At 44.0% G+C, this 20,177-nt stretch overlaps 1 protein-coding gene and 1 long non-coding RNA gene across 2 annotated transcripts; one reads left to right on the top strand and one right to left on the bottom strand.

The window, feature by feature from the left end:
- Positions 1 to 7,723: 7,723 nt before the first annotated feature.
- HMGB2 (high mobility group box 2) lies at positions 7,724 to 9,990 on the bottom strand. Its single transcript, XM_042808271.1, has 5 exons — positions 9,879 to 9,990; positions 9,306 to 9,476; positions 9,004 to 9,149; positions 8,734 to 8,908; positions 7,724 to 8,256 (listed from the first exon to the last, which is right to left on the bottom strand). The coding sequence occupies exons 2-5, from the start codon at positions 9,453 to 9,455 to the stop codon at positions 8,104 to 8,106; spliced, it is 624 nt and encodes a 207-aa protein (XP_042664205.1). The 5' UTR covers positions 9,456 to 9,476; positions 9,879 to 9,990; the 3' UTR covers positions 7,724 to 8,103.
- Positions 9,991 to 10,088: 98 nt separating this feature from the next.
- Positions 10,089 to 19,661, top strand: LOC116959415. The gene is made up of 4 exons (XR_004405825.2): positions 10,089 to 10,930; positions 15,359 to 15,505; positions 15,697 to 15,871; positions 17,560 to 19,661. It is a non-coding gene; the product is annotated as an uncharacterized LOC116959415 (long non-coding RNA).
- Positions 19,662 to 20,177: the final 516 nt, after the last annotated feature.

Raw genomic sequence — 20,177 nt, 5'->3', positions numbered from 1 at the left:
GGCCAGGATCTTTGAACAAGCCCTGACATTAAACAGTGGTGGATCTCTGAGTATGAAGTCCTCCGGATGTTCTCTGGGTGGGTGCGTGCTCGCAGCCAGGCCTGACCCAGGACACGGCATTGGCACTCACAGGTAGCAGCTAGGCAGGAGCCATGGGGACTGCCGCCTGTATTTCTGAGGGCTGTGGGGTGAAAACATGCCCTCTGCCAGCTGTGCTCCACACAGCTGGGGACCAAATCCCGCTGAGGCAGCACTGCCTCACTCTGTGGTACTCTCAGGAGACCCCAAACCCTACCTGGCAACGGATGCCTTGCTAGCCTGAGCCTGCAGGACAGCTGCACCCTCCTACCAGAGTCTTCAAGGCCATCACAGTTGCCCAACAGGCAGCTACAATTGCAGTTTTCATGGTTTTATTTCTGAGGCAGCAGAGACAATGAATGAAAGTAGAACTGGATGAAAGTAGAAGCTCTCTGGAAGGTTCTTGTGGGTCCATAAGAAGTGAAATTTGGGAAGAGCTGACCAGCAGAAAAAGCGCGCTAAGCTCTGAAAGCGCTTCCAGTCATATTGTTCCTTCAGCTGCACTGTGAAACGCCCTGAAATGCTGCCTGTCCTGAAGATGGCAAGGAACCTCTAAAGGCAGAGCTAGTCAGCCTGGCAGTGGAAGGGAAACCTGCCTGTCTTGCCATCCGGGAGTGAAGGTAAGATGGTATGGGGTGCTCCTGAGGAAAACAATTCTGCAACCCAATAGCAGAGTCTGGTTACTACTGATGCTGAAAGTATCGGGGATAAAGTAATATTGAACTGGGCCATTCACATTTGGAGATAGGAACCGCTCCTGCCTCTTTTGGTTTTGGTTTTTTTTTGTTTGTTTGTTTGGTTGGTTTTTTTTTTTTTCCCCCGTTATGGTATCCTATTGTCTTCCATGTGATGATTATGAGAGGAATGGAGTCCACACTCCAGAATTATTGGGACCCTTTGTCTCTGTCGTGGTTTGGGCCTGGTTGGCAGCCAACCACAATGCAGCAGCTCTCTCTCCCTTCCCCTCTGGCAATGAGAAGGGACAGAGAGCCAGGCTTGGGGTTCGAGATAGGACTGGGATGGGGAAAAATTCCCCTTTATGATCACGAGCAAAAGGCAGAAAAAGAACATACATTTATTACAGACACTAACAACACATAGCAGAGTAGGACAGTGAGAAGCATTGCCACATCTTGAGAACACCTTCCCCCCACCCCTCCCTTCTTCCCGGGCTCAGCTCTGCTCCCGACGTCTCTACCTCCTCCCCCAGTGGCGCAGGGGCAGGGAATGGGGGGTGCAGTCAGCGCTGCCACTTCCTTCATGTTAGGTGAGGGGAGTGTCCAGAACTTGTTCCTCCTGCTCCATCGTGGTCCCCCTCTCACAGGAGACACAAACTTTCTCCGACATGAATTCCTCCCACGGGCCGCAGCGTTCCCCACACTGCTCCGTCATGGGTCACTAACTTCCTCCGACTGGATTCTCTCCCACGGCTGCAGCCCTTCCCGAGCTGCTCCGGCGTGGGACACCCCCGCATGCTGCAATCCTCCCAGCGCTGAATTACAGCAGCGGGGCTGCCTTTTCCCATGAGACCCCGGCCTTATTCGGGCACAGAACCTTGATCAGGCAAGCAGGAGCCACAGGCCATAAATCAATGTCTGCTCCACCGTAGATCTCCATGGGTGGCAGGGGGGGACACCCTGCTGTCTCCCCACAGGATACAGGAGGGTCTCTGCTCCGGCACACCTCCCCCCTCCTTTCTTCCTCCGTTCCTCCACTGACCTTGGTGTTCATGCAGCTGCCGCAACTCCTCCTCACCGGTCCCCCTGCACGTCACCACGTCCCTTCTTAAATACGTTATCGCAGAGGCGCAGCCGATTGGCTCAGTTTCCCAAACAGAAGTGGAGCTGACGTGGAGCTGGGGGAGCTTCGAGAAGCTTCTCACAGGGGGCCGCCCCGATAGCCCCCTCCCCTGCCACCAAAAAAACTCCACCATTCACTCAACCCAGGACAGTCTCTGATGGACAAAGCTGAACAATATTTTGACTTAGGATAAGAACTGAGCTTAATGTAAGAACTTAAAAAGTACCTGTGAGATCAGACCAGAAGTCCAGCTAGCACAATAGCCTGTCTTCATCAGTGGTCAGTAGGATCAAGGAGCACAGGATGGAGTGAAAGGATAGGGCAAAGATACTTGTGTAACATTGTCCCTACTTCTGGCAATATACAACTCAAACACTTTCTGAGCTAGAGATAGTATTTTCTATTTAGTGGTTTGAATCTAGGCAGACTTTGGTCATCCGTCACATCTGATAAAGCAAAAAGTTCCAAAGTTTCTGAAAAGGCATGCTGGCTCTACAGTTCACTCCTCTGCTGGGACAAATCTGTGAGATATGGGAGAATTATGAAGGCTTGTTAAAGGTCTTAATTCCCAGAGGAGTAGTTAGTGCTAGGTCCAGCCAGCCAGGAGCTGGCTTCAAGGGGGCAACACTGAAAATAACATCCTTCTGTTATTCTGTTAATAGACATTAGAAGGATGTGGTCTTCTCCACACAAACATCATCCCTTCAGCTTTGCTGGAGAACTAATTTATGGGTACAAACTTCACCATTAGATGTTTGAGCCAGGAAACATTGAGAACAGCCATACAACTTATAGGTGGAGCAGCGGATTTGCTGGCTATAAAGATTTTTCTGATGGTTGACCCCACATTCATTCCTGGAACATCAAGAGCCTCTCTTAACATGAGAGCTAGGGGAGGTAGTTGATCTCAGGATATCAGGATGGTTGGAGCAACGTACAGGTTCACTCATTAATTGGTGCTGTCCCGTGACAATTGCACTGGCGAAGAGAAATTTGCGTAGGGAGTCAACTTTTTTACCGGGTAGATCTGATTCTCATGCACATGCCAGTTAGTAGAGTTAATGTGTCCCTCAAGGGCTGCGTGCATTGGAGAATGCAGCAGCGAGCCTGACATCTGAGCTCTGTTACGGGATTCTTGACACTGGATTCAAATGGGATCACAGAAAAGCAGATGGAGCTGTGATGCAGCTCATACGAGAGGCCCAGCAATTTTAGAAATGCAGAGGTTGCTGGCAAAACAGTTATATATTTCAAAACGTGGAAAGAAATACAAGCCAAAATGAGAAAACAAACAGACAAAACTAAATACATGCTAAGGATGGTAAGGCAAGTGAAGCAGGTTCAGTGACAGTCACCACCACAGCAAATAATCCATCACTGAGCAATACGTACTAGATTAGATACCAATGTTATATACAAGATGTTTGTGATTACGAAACAGTTTGATAGATAATTATCTAACCAAAGATAAAACTCCTATTCCATTTTTTCTAATTTTCCCTCCACACCCGTTTGCAATTTCTTTTGTGTATTTGAATTCTAAAGCCTGTATATACTGCAGTCGGTTCCCAGGTGTGTAGCTGTTCTAATCAAGGTTTTCCTTTTGAAAACACACCAAAAATAACCCCAAAACAACAACAAAAAAAAACATGCAAGAGGGGCATATTTACAGTTCTTCAGACCGTAGGTTTTGCTTGGGAAAAACAGGACCAACTATGTAAATAGGCTTTGTTCTAAATTCACCTAAGAAAAAGGAAACTTTGTATTCCTTTAGGAAGATGGTAACGAAATACTTAATACTTGGTTTGTTCTTGACTCTTTTCCTAATAATGCCTAACATGCTATTTGCTTTTCTACTAAACATGTATTACGTCTTCACAGAATTATCTATTATAGGTCCAGCATCCCCTCCAGACTCATGTAATGTAGTTTATTGTCCACTCACATTACCCAAGACATAAACATTAGGCCTGCTTTTTCCCCTTCACATGTGTTGGGGCAGCACATATTAACATGTAATACACTTTGTATTAACACCATATTTCACCTGCTGGATTTATTATCCTGTCACCTCAGGCTGCCGGCTGCCTCTGCAGTTCGTCGCTGCTAGCTCTCATCTTTCTTGAAGTACCATTTGCTGCTTTTTTCCAAGTCACTCATGCGTATATTAAACAATCACTAGTCATTAACCCCATCTCCAAAAATAACCTACGGGGTTTCATAGGTGATTTTCCTCCACTAGTGGAACTGATGATTAATTCCTATTTTGTCCTGTATTGTTAACCAGCTATTTATTCATGCAAGGCCTTTCAATATTTCTTTTATGAGTAGACCAGACCAAACTCAAGTAGACCAGAACTACCTGATCACCTTTACCTTCATGTTCACTGATTTCTTCAAAAAATATTTACGGAATCAGTGGGACAGGATTTCCCCTTGTGAAATTACAAGTCTTATTTCAACATTTGCCCAGCAACTCTTGGTTGTAGTACGACTCCTACCAACTTGCCATATGGGTATTACTGGTCTAAAGTTCCCTGTATCTCCACAGAATGCTTTCTAAAAATTACTGTTGTATTTGTGACCTTCCATTCCTTTAGCACTAAGGCAGTTTTAAGTGAAAAAATACAAAGTACAGTTCATAGTTCAGCCATTTCATCCTTGAGTTTCCTTAGAACTCTTGGATGAATACCATCTGTCCTGTCATTTTGTTTCAAAACCTTTTACACTTGGATTTGAGACAGATGCTCCACCATGCCTCTCCCATTAAAAACTTCTGTCATGAAAACTTCCTGAAGCTCCTCTACGAGGTTAAAAAAAAAAAAAAAAAAGTTTTCCGGAAATCTTCTCTAGGCACTGCTACTATATCTTGAGCATCTATTGTCCCTAGGACAGCTTGGCAGGCCTCGTGGTTCTGATGCGTTTTAAAGTTGTTATTAGTCTGTCTGTTTTCTCAAGTTGCTGTGATGCTTTTTTTCCCTGCCACACGTTGCTGTGTCTGACCTGTCGGGGTGCAGGTTTCTTCCGGTTTACTGGCTCAGCAATAACTTCAACTTTTTAAAGACTGCTTTCCTACATTTGTTATTCTCTCATACCTGGTCTTTATCCACCTCAGTCTTATTTTTGGTGACCTTTTGGTCTGCTTTACTGGGTGGTATGCCTTGACGCTGGACCTGTAATGCAACATGAGCAGTCTCCCTGATGCCTGCAACCATTTTGGGCATCCCTTTTAATTTTGATTTGAGACAGACCTCCCAGTTCACCTCCAGTGAAAAGTTTCCAGTGAGTCATTTCATAATATTGCCCATATTAAACACAGATGTGAAAAATTAATTTAGCTTTTTCTTCTATGGCCTTATCTTTTCTGAACATTCCTGTTACACTTCGATCACTTACTCGTCCTTTCCAGCGCTAGTTCTTTCAGTGCTCACAGGTGGGCGTTACCTGAACCCCCGACCTGACACACCACACTATACTTTTTAAAGCTTAATTTGAAAGTAGTAATTTCCACACGCCCGTTTCCACTTGCCTTTGAATCTAGATTCAACATCCTTCTTATCGAAAGGACAAAACAGTATTTTAAAAAAATTACTGCTTATCTTTAGTCATGACATCATTCTCAGTTGATAGATGAACCTGATGCGGAGCTTTGCCGTGGCTTGCTGCGGCTCATGCTGCCACGGCGCGCGCACAAAATCATCTGTGATGATGTGGGTCAGGCTAGTAGAGCCATGCAATAGACTGTTTTTGCAATAAAGATCTCTCCAGCAGTCAGGATAGATTTGTAAGTGAGATCATAAACGAAAGTAACGCGCCGGTGGCTTTTCATGGAGCATCGTTGGGACGTGGGACAACAGACTGGCAACATTAGGCAGTTCTGCACTGATTTGTGCAGAAGTTGTGCTGAAGCTAAATTAGCCAATTAATGCTAAATGAAATAGAACCCAAATGCCATTTTACCCAAGGAAAAAAAAAAAAAAAAAACAAAACTATTCAGAATAATTCTTTTATTCTGAATTACCTCAAGATATGCTTTTAATTCTGACCCAATATTTCAAATTCTGTAACCTGTGCAGCTTTCTAGGACACCTGAAGGGTTATATTTCATTTCCATTTAAAAGCACTTGAACAGGAGTAAAAAACCATTCCAAATAATTAAATTAGTCAATTTACACCGATGCTACTGCTCCCCTGCAAAAGAAACTGCATCACTGTTCTGTTCAGGAAGGGAGTCTGAGAATTGAGGGGAAGTGGTGGTGTGTTTCTATAGGGAAATCTGAGCAGAATATGCTGAGGCTGAGTGAGAACAGCATAGTCTCAGCTACACGCTATGACAGGGAATTGCCTCTAGCTGGAAGAATTTTTGAGTTAAGGATAAAAGTACTCCGGGATTGCAGACTCTACAGGAGAGAATGTTCTTGAGCACTGGCTATAGGGCACACAGAACAGCTGCCTCTCACCTCCAATTTACGCCTGCGGCTTTGCAAAATCTGAGCTTGCAGAATGGAGCCATTGATCCCGCCTGTGCTATCTCTGGCAGGTCCAACCTGTAAACCAGGAGCTAATCCTTCTGATACTACTTTAAGCATCTCAGGGGCAGGGTGGGGAAAACAACTCTGGGTTTCTAAGGCCTTCAATGATTAGTATGTACTTTAGTATTAAAATGTTTGAATTGCCTTTAGTTACCTTATTTCCATACTTTCAGGAATACACAAAGTGTTTTTGTCAAGACTCTTGTTTCAGAAGGTGCTACATTATTGTCAGCCGACCACAGTGACATTTACCATGGTTAGAGTACCGAAATCACTTTTTTGCCTTACATGTGTACAGGCTGTATGCAAATTTATTTCAGAAGTTGATGGACAATAGGGGAAAAGTTTAGAGAAAAAAGAAGTTGGAAGCCTACCCTTTATAGTACTTCATATTTTAATTTTTTTATCAGAGCTGGGTTTTTAAAGGCTAGTAAAAGCTACTGCCTAGTATTTATCACAACAAATTAAACTTAAGGTATTTATTTATCTGTGGTATCTCCAATTTCCCACGTGCAAATATTGTTAAAATCTCTAGATTTTGACTTCAAAATATGCTGAGTAAAAAAAAAAAAAAAAAAAAAAAAAGTGAAAACCAAGAAATAGTGTAGCTATCTGTTGATACTGTTACCACCACGAACAGGAATGTCAGGAGCACATGCTCTTTACAAATGCCTCTTCTCCCTCCTGCAGGGATCTACTGGCATGTGCGGAGATAACATTCCAACATTTTTCATGCTGCTCAGCAAGCTGTGTATTTTATGAGAAACCAGTAATACTCAGGCCAGGAGGAGAGGGAAGGAGTAGGGAACATCTGGGAAGACATACCTCTAGCCACATCTGCCTTTTAGCCAACTTTCCTGTCCTGATATGGACAGCAGAAAAGGCCAGTGACCCTGAGCTCCGGGAAAGAAAGTTCCTAAGAATCGCTCGTTATCAGCTAATACACCAAGACAAAACTTTTAAGACCTCTGCTTCAGTAGTTTGGGTAAAGAAAACAATCCAGGAAAAATTATCAGCAACTTCAGTACTTAAAAATGAGATTTTTTTTTTTTTTTTCTTCCGACTCCCAAGGTGATATAAGCAAATGCTAGCATAAGGAAGGCATCAATTGCAACTAATGGTAGCACGTGCAGGACAGAGAATGGTGGTTAAAAAAAGTTTAAACTCCTGTATAAACTCCAGGAGTCAACACTTCAAGAGACTTGCCAGCTGTGTGGCAACAGCGATAGCCCAAGAACAGTGCAAAGCGCTGTCCTGCACAGGTCTGCTGGGAGTACCCAGCCTCTCAGAAACATCAAGGGTAACAACAATGATCATGTACAACATTTTATTACAAAATTGTTAAAAAAGTAATACAATGCAATATACTACAAAATATAAGATCAGCTATTAAGCTACCTCCTTTGTTTTACTTAGCTATAAAGAAACACATGGCTATCAGTCACTGAATTTCAACAAAACCTTTAAATATGCAGAAACATTCCACAACTTTTTCTTCTTTTTTTAACCGAACTGTAGCAGCCCTTGGCTACTACTTACATTAAAAATAGAGGTCTCCCTACAAAGAACCACATCACCTATACACAATTCTGTACAGATTTTTATACTGAAGCTAACAATGAGCTGCACTTGAGTTCACATTCTTAGCAAAATATTGGATTTTGAGCATAAATCTTTACAGCAGGACGTTCATTTATTCCTCATCCTCATCTTCCTCTTCCTCTTCATCATCTTCCTCCTCCTCCTCCTCCTCTTCTGGTTCTGCTTTCTTCTTAGATCCTGCAGGCCTACCTGGGCCCTTTTTTCCTGCATCACTCTTGCTCTTGGCACGATATGCTGCAATATCCTGCAAGAAAAATGCTGTTTAGTTGCTGGTAATGTAACTCTGAAGGCAAATTTGTACTGCTTCAATAATTTAATACTCCTGTGCTCTGCAGATCAAATACAGAGTGCATGTGCAGAAAAGTGTGGTTTCATGCTTACACCTTTTGTCAACAGAACACATGATCCAGACAGTTTTCAGAATTTTATGACCACAGTGCTTTGGAGTAGGACTGCGTATGATATCAGGCAGGTGACCTGTTTTCTGGAAGCAGCTTCTTGGTAAAACCTCTAGACATGTAAAAAAATCACATCCAGGTCCACTGTGAGGGTTCCAGATACCTCTCCCACACCACGCCCTTCCACGCATTCTGAAGCCTGGCGGAGGCAGGCATACACATTGAGAATTAGGAACCACAGAAGCTTTAGGGGCAAAACCAAAAGTCATACATTTACAGTGACCTCTACAGCTTTATCCATTATTTTATTACTTTCACCGTACCTTTTCATATTTCTCCTTTAGTTTTGCAGCCTTCTGTTCATATGGTTGTTTATCTTTGGCCGACTGTTCGGACCACATTTCACCTAATTTCTTTGCTGTATCTCCAATAGACAAGCCAGGATGATCGTTTTTGATTTTTGGACGGTGTTCAGAACAGAAAAGGAAGAACGCAGATCTAAAATGAGAGACAGTGATTAAAGTTAAGGGTCAGGCTGTGAGAAATAATACTTTTTTTTTTTTTTTTTCCCCCCCAGTCATAGAAACACTCACGGTGGCCTTTTAGGAGCATTGGGGTCCTTTTTCTTTCCCTTCTTCTCGCCTTTGGGAGGAATGTAGTTTTTCATCTCCCTGTCATAACGTGCTTTGTCTCCTTTCGCCATTTCTTCAAACTTCCCTTTCTCCTTGCTAGACATTGTCTGCGGCCACGCGGAGGGGAAAGGAGAAGAGTCAGTCGGGATCAGATAAAGCGCCTGGTGACCCACTAAGGGCCGAGCAGCAGCGGCTCCCGGGGCTCCCTTCCCAGCCGCCGGGGCGGGGGTTGGCCCCGCACGGCCCGGCCCGGCCCCGCTCACCTTCCACCGCTCCGAGCACTTCCGCGAGAACTCGGCGAAGTTGACGGACGAGTCCGGGTGTTTCTTCTTGTGCTCCTCGCGGCAGGTCTGCACGAAGTACGCGTACGAGGACATCTTGCCCCGGGGCTTGTTGGGGTCGCCTTTGCCCATGGCGAGGTCGGCGGCGGGTCCCTGCGGGGGGGGGGGGGGGTGTTGGGCGGGGTGAGGGCGGTGCTTGGGCGCGGAGCCACGGCCGGGCGGGGCCGCCCCTCCGGCCGCTCCCGCCCCTCGCCCGCCGCCGCCGCCGCCGCCTTCCCGCCCCGACACACCCTCGGCGGCCGCCGGCCCCTCTCCCCGCCCGCCCGGCGCCTCCGCCCGCGGCCCGCAGCGCGCCGGAGCCCCGCGCCCCAGCTTCCCCCCTTCCCTTCCGCGCTCGCCCACCCGCCGGGAATTCCTCCCCCTCAGCCCCCGGGCGCGCCGCCCGCCCGGGAACCCCGCGCTCCCTCCGCACCCGGCGGCGGCGCCCCCGCCTCCCCGCTCCCCTTCCCCCGCGGCTCTCGGCGGCTGGGGCGGGGCGGGGCGGGGCGGGCTTGCCTGGCTGGCGGCGGCGGCGGCGCGGCTCCCTCCGCGGCTGCTGCTGCCGAATGGTTTCCCGGCGGCGCACTTACAGCCTCTTGTTTTCCGCAGCCCTACCCGCCACAGCAACTTGACCCGCGGCACCAGGAGGGCCCCGCCCACCGCCGCCGCGGATTGGCTGCCGCGCCGGTTCAAACCGCCTGCGGCCCCGCCCCCCGGGGCCGGGGCCGCCGGGGATTCGCTGGTTGCCCGCTGCGACGTCAGCGGCCGAGCAGCTCCTCGGCTAGGTCGAGCGCGAAAGGGAGTCGTTAGCGCTCATACTCGCTGGAACCGGTTGGGGTGAGGGTAGTGGAAGGGGCGGGACTATAAAGCGCTGGGCGGCGATTGGGGGAAAGGGACGGTTTAAAAAACCGCGGGGGCCCCCGCCATTGGCCGCGGGGGGCTGTGCGCGTTTTGATTGGGCGGAGCGGGATGCTGTAGCGTGGTTTAAAAATACAAAGGGAGCGAGGAGGGCAGCGGCGGGGGCGGAATAAGAGGAGCTGCGTGGAAGGGACGGGTGGCGGTGGCCGTGGCCGGGTGGGGCGAGCCCTCCGCCGCGGCCCCGGTCGCGGCCTAGCCGCTGGAGAGCGTGGGGCCCCCCCCTCGGCCTTACCTTCTTCCTGCGCGGAGGGGGCGGCCGGAGGCGGGCCGCGGCGGTGAGCGCCACCATCCCTCCCTCACCTTCCCTTCCCACTCGGGGTGGGGGCGGCGGCCCCACGGCGCCCCGAAGCCCACGAGCAGCCGCCGCCCGCTGTGAAACCGGGCTGTAACCGCGGTTGCGCCGCTCCGCTCCGCCGCGGGGCCGGGCTGCGCAGCGGCTCTGCCCCCCCCCCCCCCTCCCCGAGCCGGCCCGCCCCGCCCCGCGTGGGGTTACCCCCGCGGGAGGAAAACCCGGCAGCGAAACCGCGCCGGAGGTGCAACGCCTGTGGTTTGGGTCCCTGCGTTCCGGTGAACAGCCGGCCGTGAGTCCGGCCCGCTCGGTTTGGGGATAAAACCGAAGTTCCCGTACAGTCATTTAGCCTTTTTTGATTGTGAGTTGACCCTAGTCTATGTGATACGCGTTTTTGCTGATGTCGGTTTTGTTCTGTCTGGTTATTTTCATCCGGTTTTCTAGTTAACATCAGTTTAGGTAAATATTCCTACTAATGTAATCAGTTCCTAACACTCTTGCTTTGTCGGGTGTAGTTTATAGCACTGGCGAAAAGCAGGTTGCACCTTTGCCTTACTGGCCATGCCATGCCTTCAGCAGTTTTATAGTCATGTTAATCTAGCTCAGTGATGGAAAAAAAAGCTTTTAAAAGATAACACTCCCTAAGGTATCTAAGGGTGTTGACTAGTTGTATGAGATTGGTTAATGTTTTGTCTCCTGTTCCAGATCTGCTCAGTGTAAGGAGCACTGAATAAGAAGCACTTGCCAGGTCCAGTCCTTCAAGCTCGTTTGTTTTTTCCCTTCCAACAAAGACGTGTTCACACTGAACAGTTCACTGATACGGTAGTAAATGCCTCCTCCATCCCTATTTCATATTAGGCTTTATGTGTTCCCTCAACCTGCAGCCCCAACAGACATAATGTAAACTTGAAAAATTTAGTCAAAATCATCTTTGGAGAGGCGCTAATTGGAAGGTAAATTGACAGAGCAATGTGGAGATAACATATTCCCTTCGCAGATGTCAAAGCCTGTCAGAAGCCAGTTATCCAAATTCTTATACCAGATAACTTCCGAGGGTATTCCTTTTGATAGTGTTTAACCTACAAACAAAGCTTACACTTATCTCCTAAAATAAACATTTACATGGGGGATAGTCCATGTTCCAGTTCTGGCTCTTTATTATTGCAAACTGTTCCACTACTTGTTCGTAGCAAATAAACGTTCTCAGTTCTTTTGGACTGAATTCTGTGAAGGCCTAGCCACTTTGCAAGGAGTTGTTTTAATTTGTTATGTAGCTTTACAAATGCCTTTGCTTCATATGTTACTTGGAAAGCTCTATTTGGTTTGGTGAATTAAGCTGCCAGATGGGTTACTCATTCACTTTGTGGTAGACCACCTGTATATGACAGTTTCTTGCAGAGTGTTTTCTAGTTAATAAGGTAGTTTTGTAGAATCTTACAATGCTAGTGTGTAATGAATGACTCTCACAGTGCAGCCATTAGCATCTCTGGTGTAAAGCCATTCTTTGTCTACCAGACTTGCCTAGAGATCTCCATATCACACCATTCGAGCAAATTCACAGGTATCTCCTACGCTGTTTGCAGCCATATAAAAATGTAGGTTAGCTTCTGAATCCCCACCGATGCAGTTGAAAGAACAATGAAGTGGTCCACTAGTTTTCAGGAAAGGTTTCTCAATGCCAGTGCTTCTAAAATAGCAAGTTATAATGTCTGAGGGTTTGTTACTGAAAAGTTATCAGGGTGGCTACAGGCATCAGAAATTAACAGGTGAAAGGAGAGAGATGAATTTTTCTTGTTCTACTCTTCCAAATCCATTCTCTGACAGATTTTGAACAAAAAAAAAAAAAAAGCAAAAAAAAAAAGCTTTATTTATTAACATATTTTTACTCTTCCTTTTACCATTAATATAGCAAGTTTATAGAAAAAATAACTTTGGAACAGTCTTTGGAAATTATAGGATATAATTGCAGTGAGGCTTCCTCTGTTGCATCTGTTTTTATATGTGCTCTAAGAATGTGAAGAAAATGGTTGTGGAAAAGCAGGTAGGGTGAGAATGTGTAACTACTGGCATGGAAAAGGTGAGACTGTCTTTCAAATTATTTAATCAAATGTTTTGAGAGATAAATTAGGTTCTTTGTTCTTTTTCTAGATTTTTCCTCTCTGAAAAAGAAAGCTTTTCTACAATTTAGTACACACATAGAGGGTAATGTCATGCAACATAGGGCAGCGTAAGAAACTAAACAGTTGTGCTCTTTAACATCTGTCTGTCTGTCCTCCAACAAGGAAGGCAGTATTGAAAATTTTCCATGCTCGAACATGATACTGGAAGCTTTCCACTGCAGCACCAACGCGGAAAGCTCCACGCAAGAATGCTGATGTTAGAGACTTGTTGGTCCCAAAGCCTTGCCCTCCTCCCAGCACCCTCGCGCCTGGAAAAGCGCTTCTCTGTGTGCCCGGTTCCACAATAAGCTGTCACGGTTTCTTCATTACACCACGCTGTTCCTTTTCAGACAAAACCACAAATGCTGTCTTGAGAAATTGAGTCACTGTTACTCTTCTAAAGCAGTGATCTATGCAGTATTGACTTTGGTCGGTCCACGTGGTTAATTTATTAACCACATGTGGATGACAGTTGTGGGGAAGCAGCATAAACTCCAGGACTTTAAGCTTACTTCTGCTTGAATAATTCAGCTCATGAAATGACTGTTAAGTTTTATAGCTCCCTGGCTTCAAGCCCTTTTGAGTTTCTAATCTGCTCCACAGTTACAATTTTGGGTGCAATTGTTAACTTCATCTTCAGTCACTTGCACGTGAGGAAAGATGAGCAATGTAGTGACTAGAAGCACTGGATAGAAGGAAAAAACCAGGTGGGTGAGACCACGTTGCAGAGCTGAGAAATGGATTTAAAATAAAAGTATGTCACAGACAACAAAAATGTGTGATTGGAGTGATAGTACTTTACATCATACTGTATCTCTTGGCTTCTGTGGGCAGCTTCTGCAGCTTTTTTGGATACTGGTGTCAGGGTGGACAAAGCAAGGGAAGAAAGTAACAAAGATCTTTTATTTGAATTAACGTTTCCGTCAGTGGATCTATTGCAACAGATACTGTTCAGCTGAGGAAATTGCACACTACAGTTGCATGACCTTAACTCTGGCCAAACTTTCATTCTGATGTAAGTGTATTATATGGTGACACTGTCAGTTTTAATTCAGCCAGTTGGATGAAGAAACTCTACTGTCTCTCCCCAGAGACTCTGCTAGTACCCAAATTCCTGTATGGAATATGCCTTAATAGCAATAAAATTCTGCTTTGGCAAGTGATCGTTCTTGACTGATTACTGCAGAAGGGGTCTCTCTTATCGACCTGAGAAGTCAGCGTTTACCAGATGAATAATGAAGGAGAGTTACAGCTGCTTTCGATTTTAATTTCACCTAACTTCACTAATAGTAATGTAAGATGCTGGGGGAAAAAAAAGAGCAAATTTAGCTTTAATCAGCAATTTTTTGTTATAGAAAAAGATTAAAATCCAAGACACAAAAAGCATTTAAATGGGTCACTGCTTTAAAAACCCCTTTTTAATGTGAGTTACAAAGTCTGCAGATAGCAACTATGGGTTTTGGCCTGTTTCATGTGAGTGTCTCATACTGGATATATGGGAGGAACTTTAGGATGAAAAGCAAAAACCAGAACTACCTAGGCTACTACTTACCTAAATTCAAAACTGTAGGTTTGCTTTTTTTTTTTTTTACTGTAGTGTTCTAGTTATCAGCAGTTACTTTCTTTGTACTTTGATAAAAACATGTAACTGCAGCTCTCCAAAAGTTCGCAAAACTGGTACTTCTGTCAATATCTTAAATAATTGCATTTAAGATGATGTATTAGAACTTTTCCCATTTTTTCTGTTGTTTTATAACATGCAAATAATATGTAATTTATAAAAATGAAATATATTTACTCTTTAAACATTACAGGTTTATTGTATGTCCTATTGTAAAGCCTGCATAACCAGTTAAGCAGCTCATAGGCAAACAGCAGCTGTGTTACACCGGGCTGGTTTAGTCTGAAAGCTCAGGAACTTGTTTTGACTTTGTGCTGTGCACCAAATACCTAAAACAAAGGCAGCCTACATTAGGCACTGCCCAGGACAGCTGCAGAGCAGAGGCTGAACTGCAGTGGTCATATGATGGGAAATAAATACAACAAATCTCTGGTGGCACTAATGCAGATAATATTAGGAACACCAGCTGTTTGTGGTCACAATAATTAACTGTACTTTTTCAGTCTTAATTTGATAAGAACTTTTTTCCACTTACATTGGGTTAACATGCTTTTTTTTTTTTTTTTTTATCTTTTCTATTCCCAGTCTTCACTTTCATTTGCGTTCTTATTTACATTCAAAGTAATACTCATGTAACACTTGTTCCCTGGAGATCTTAAGAGACCTCCTTTATATTTTCCTATACTGTTAATCCCTTTTTACAGGTATGAGAAGAAAGCAGCAATTTGCCTTTGTTCATCCATTAGATAGTTGCACATGCAGTTTAGGGAGGCTTTGAAATATGGATAGCTGTAATTTACAGTATGAAATCAATTTAAATGAGTAAAAAAGTTTCTATCCTTCTGTCCCCACCCTTCCAACTCTTCCAGCCAAGGTAAACGTTGGTACTTTACCTGAAATATATATACAATTTACTCTTAAGAAATGAAATGTAATTACTAATAAAAATGTTGTGCCATTTGGGACTTGGAGGACATCTAGGATGTTTTTTTTCTCTCCTTCTAAGCAGTAAGAGAAAGGCTTGGGCTGTGTCTGGCCCCGGAGGTGTGACATCCAGCGAGCAGATCCGGAGAGGCTGTAACCACTGTCCATCTCCCTAATGATCCAAGGGCCAGTGCGAGGCTAGCCCGCGGGGGCTCACTGCTGCCAAAATGAAGTACGTGTCGACCCATGGTGCCTTACAAATTTTGAAACTTCTACAGAACAAACCAGATCATTTTGTCTGCACCACGTCTGTTCTGAGGGACTGTTTTCTTCTGCAGTTGTGAGGGCTAGAAATTTAAAAAACAAGCTGAACCTGGCAGTAGAAGCTGTTTCCTTTGTAATTGCAGTGCTCTCATTTTTTAGGAAAGAGAAAGAAAAGGGTGAGTTGACAAGGCCATGTGCCACGGGCCCCGAGAGGAAGGAGGAATCCTGTGCTCCTGTCTCCCACAGCCAGAAGAGAGAAGCAGGTTAGGCTGGTTAACAGCCTGGTTCTGCATAAGCACTGTGATACTCATCAACACGTTGGCCTTGGGTCCAGGTAGGGGAATAACTCAAGTGGATTTCAACAGGACTCATTAAACTTAAATGGGTCTTGAGTTTTGATGGCGTGGAGTATATCCTGTGCTGTTGCTAATGTAGATGTTGTCATAATAGAATAATGATTTCTCCTATTATTTCTGGCAAACAGGGCTGTCGTATATGTCAGGAATTGTCATAGGATACACAGGCAATCTGATGAGACTAGAAGGGAAATGCTCAGGAAATTTTGAAATTGTCGATTCAATCATCAGTCTCACTTTTAGTCATGGATCCTGTGTGATTTTCTAGCAACTGATGATATAAAAGTATAGTTTCTCCAGAGGATCCCATTGCATACCCTGCTTTATACAGTTAAGTGTTTTACAGTGACAAGGAAGTTTTTTTTTTCAGAGATCTTCTGCTACTAGAAAATGTGTCTGTCTATAATACCAGACAAAAGCTAATGCTTCTACTCCACAGCCCCGACTCCTGTGGGGGAAAAAAAAAAAAAAAAGTCTTAAGGAAGTTTAATAATAAACCCTTGGCCCTATGATTAACCCTCGTCATTTAGTGTTACCATGTGTGAAGTTAAGTAGAAGTTCTTCCTAAGGTCTGGCAGGGATAAACGCCTACAACAAATGAAAAGAAATAAGGAGAGCGGCACAGTCATGCATTGGAAGAAATGAACAAGGAAATATCAAGTGAACTTGTTCTGTGTCAAAAAAAGGCCAGCTTATTAAAAGCCACCAGGAAAGTAATGTGCAGTCCAAATCATATCTTTTCCAGTTTTTAAGAGTTGAAAAAAAGAGAATCCTTAAAACCTGTAAAATCTCAACTTCAATTTAAACCTTTAAGAAAGAAACCATCTTGATGACTATATTCCAATTCATAGGCTTGATCATGTGCAATTTTTATGTTACTACATTTTATACTAATAACTAGCATTTCTGTGTTGTTAAATTATTGTAACAGGTACAAATATTAAAAGCATTAAACCGCCATTCTGCTTTTCTAGTAGTTAAAAATTTACTTTGCAAAGATATAATTAATTTTGGAACAGACTTTCACGATATAACTAGAAACACAGATAATTAAAGAAGTTAAAGTTGTTTAAGAGGTGAAAGGTCTGTATTATTTTTTTCCTAATTCTCAAGTCATTTACAAAATCATGTAAAACAGTGTAAAATCCTGCTCCAGCAGTCACTTCAGGAGAGGGGTAAGGATCTTTTAGGATAGTTGCAATAGCAGAATCAGGTCTCATCTGTGGTGTTTATAATGTTAATAAATATTAACAACCAAACATTTGAAATTAAAAAACCTTCTAAACCAGTATCTTTAAAAACCAGAATGCTGGAACTGGAGGTGGGGGGGGGGGGTTCTTTGTGTTCTATGCTTCAGGATCTGTCCTTGACTGGACTCCAAACTTACCATTGTGACTGTAAAGCCTGGCAGCTTTATCAGTATGAAAGCTGAGAGTAATGTCTTTCAGCTAAGTGAGTTGAGGCTTGAGGAGCATTAAAGATGAATGGTAATATCTAATGAAGAAGCAATGCTTTTGATCAGCTGCTCTATATTGAATGTATGTATCAGTAGGTACTATCCAAACATAGGAAACCTGGTACATTCTGCCCACTGGCCATTTTTTGTGGGGAAAAAAAATAAATTGCAAAACATTTTATCTGATCCTTTTCCCATAATTTTTCTCAGTTAAGGGTTTACTGTCAAGTAACCAGCAAAAACCAACTGCAGTTCCAAACTATCATCATACTGGAGTTTGTTGGAGTATAAGCCTGTATCTTTTACCCAGAATGAACTCTGCGGGATGTCAGGAAAATATTTAAACCCCAAACCCACATGTAATTTTACTCATTTTATTTTTATAAAAATACCTGTATCTGTATTGGACTCTCTCTTGTTTTTACTGACGGAATCCAGATACCTTCTAAAGACCTAAATGATGGACTCAGGTGGAAGAAGTGTTCACCTGTCCCCAAGGGGCACTTAAAACCTGCTGTTAACTTCAACAAGAGCTAAGTCAGACCTAGAGGTGCTTGTAACTGCGCTGCAAAGACAAGGGCACTGGAAGAGACTTCAGGGCTACAGAAGTTTCCCATTTTCCTTTCTGTAAAACAAATCCATATCAGAGGAGGATGTGATGGCATAAAGGAGCATGGTAGTTTCTAGGACCCCAGACAAACCTGTGAAGATGGTATAATGCGCATGATTCAAAGCACAAAGCAAATGATTAAAGACAGCGTCAAATCAATTTCTGTAAGCAGAAAACAGTGGTTCACAAAATGAAAGGCTGTAGCAGAGTGTAGGGTGCTTTTTGTGGTATAGAGTGCATTAGAGACCAGCAAAATTTGCTAAGAAGATATGAGAGTTTCTCTTATAGACAAGAGGAAAAAAAAAAAAAAAAAAAAAAAGCTGAGCAAGCTTTTTATTTCTTTTCAGGGGATTAAAAAATAACTCTTAGGCAATATACTACATCAGTCTATTATTCATAGCTAAGTTTTTATTCTATTATTACACAAAACCTCTGGGGGTTTTCCGCTTTACTTTCCACTATACATTCCAGACAGTTGCATTACATTCCAGAAAAGCACTAGCGGTGATTACGTTGGGTCTCTTTCTGATTGTGAGATCTCATATGCTGTGAAACAAAATGCTAATCAAAACAACCTGGATGGACAAGTGATCAGCGACCCTGGAACAAGCAGATGGATGTGCGCTTTTAACTGGGTGGAACGGGGGCTTGTGAGGAGGAGGGGGGGTGAAGCCTGGGGGGTACCTGTTGTGTTTGAGGCATCTCCCTGGTCTCACACTTCATTGTTTAAGTCCCTCAACAAACAACTTGTCACGTACATTCAACAAAGAACATCTAAAGTTTCTGTACCAATGTTACGGTATTTTTGCACGTAAGAAGGAAGCCTTCTAACAGAAGGCCTTTTGATGCCTCCTGTAACTAATGGCTTATTGCGAAAGGGAATTGGCACAAACTGTCAAGGGGCATGTATTACAAATCTTTAAAGCTTTTACAGCACACAGGCTTACCAATTTTAATACCCTGACACCTAGATTATTCTTCAAATATAATGTTTAGTGTTGGACCCCATTTACTGCTTTAAATCTTTTAATAAAAGCCTGTGTTACATAAATTGTTTCATACACCTTTAGTTTGTACAAGGCAGAATGCTTAAAAAAAGGAACACTGGCTTCAGCTGGATTACTCAAAGACCTGGAATTACCAGTTTTGTACCCATATCAGTTTTGGTTAAAGGTATGATTTTTTTTCTCTTACTATATTACTTGTATACAATAAGCTCTATGTGTGCTAATACAGAGTAGGTTTTTATTTATTATATTTATTAATTACCTGAAATTACAGTTTGACTATCCTAGTGTGAAACATATAAAGAAGTAAAAAAAAAAAAAAAAAAGAAAAATACAGTCTGTAGGTAAATCCCAGTATTCCTGTGCTTTTGGGTCTATAAGAGATTTGGACAGTAAATTGGAGGCAGAGCAACAGGCAGTAGCACAGTTAGTTGTTACTAGAGTGGGAAGGGAAAATCAGAAAAAAAGAGAGGACGATAAGAATAGGACTTGTTTCTGATAAGGAGGGAGAGATTTGGTCACTGTTCTTTATCATGGCCTGCGAATGCTTATCTGGTAGGTGCTTCTTTTATCAAAAACACCAGGGTGTGTGGTGGAATTTGCGGAATTTTTAAAGTGTTTTAAATGAATCTAATTTTTGTTGAAACGGTTACAATCCAAAATAAAGAAAATGTGTCTTTGCTGTGAAAAATGTATACCAATAGTTTTCCTTATTTCATTCGCTAACAGGATAAATTCAAGTGTTGCACAAAAGCACGCTAATGTACACTTAGGCTTCAGGCAAGTGCTACCTGTTGGGGAAGGGAACAGTCATCCCCAGTGAAACATTATCATGTGTAGATGCATACGCAGTTACAAGCCACGTTTCCTTGCCAAGATTAATTTCTAATAATACATTTGCAGTGTGCTTGCAATATATCCAAAGCGACGCATCCAATTACCATTCTTCTCTCTCGAATAACAAAACACATCAGTCAAAAGCTAACGGGAGCTGGGACATATGGCATCTCAGAGAGGCACAAGCTGCTCGGCTCCCGCCTCGGTGCCAGGAGGGGCCACCGAGTCCCGCTGGCAGCGGAGCCGGGGAGCTGCGAATCCAGGCACGCTTTTCAAGATGCTGTAGCTCCCGCTCCTTCTGCGTGCCGCTTACAAATGCTGTGCTTTTGGCGCCCGGGAAGGGTGGAGGTTACTGCTGCCTTCCGTACAACTCA

Source organism: Tyto alba, unplaced genomic scaffold (assembly GCF_018691265.1).
Source record: "Tyto alba isolate M040663 unplaced genomic scaffold, T.alba_DEE_v4.0 Super-Scaffold_6, whole genome shotgun sequence".
NCBI classification, from domain to species: Eukaryota; Metazoa; Chordata; class Aves; order Strigiformes; family Tytonidae; genus Tyto; species Tyto alba.
Note: the sequence above shows the minus strand (reverse complement) of the source record. Positions and strands in the feature narration are given on the sequence as shown.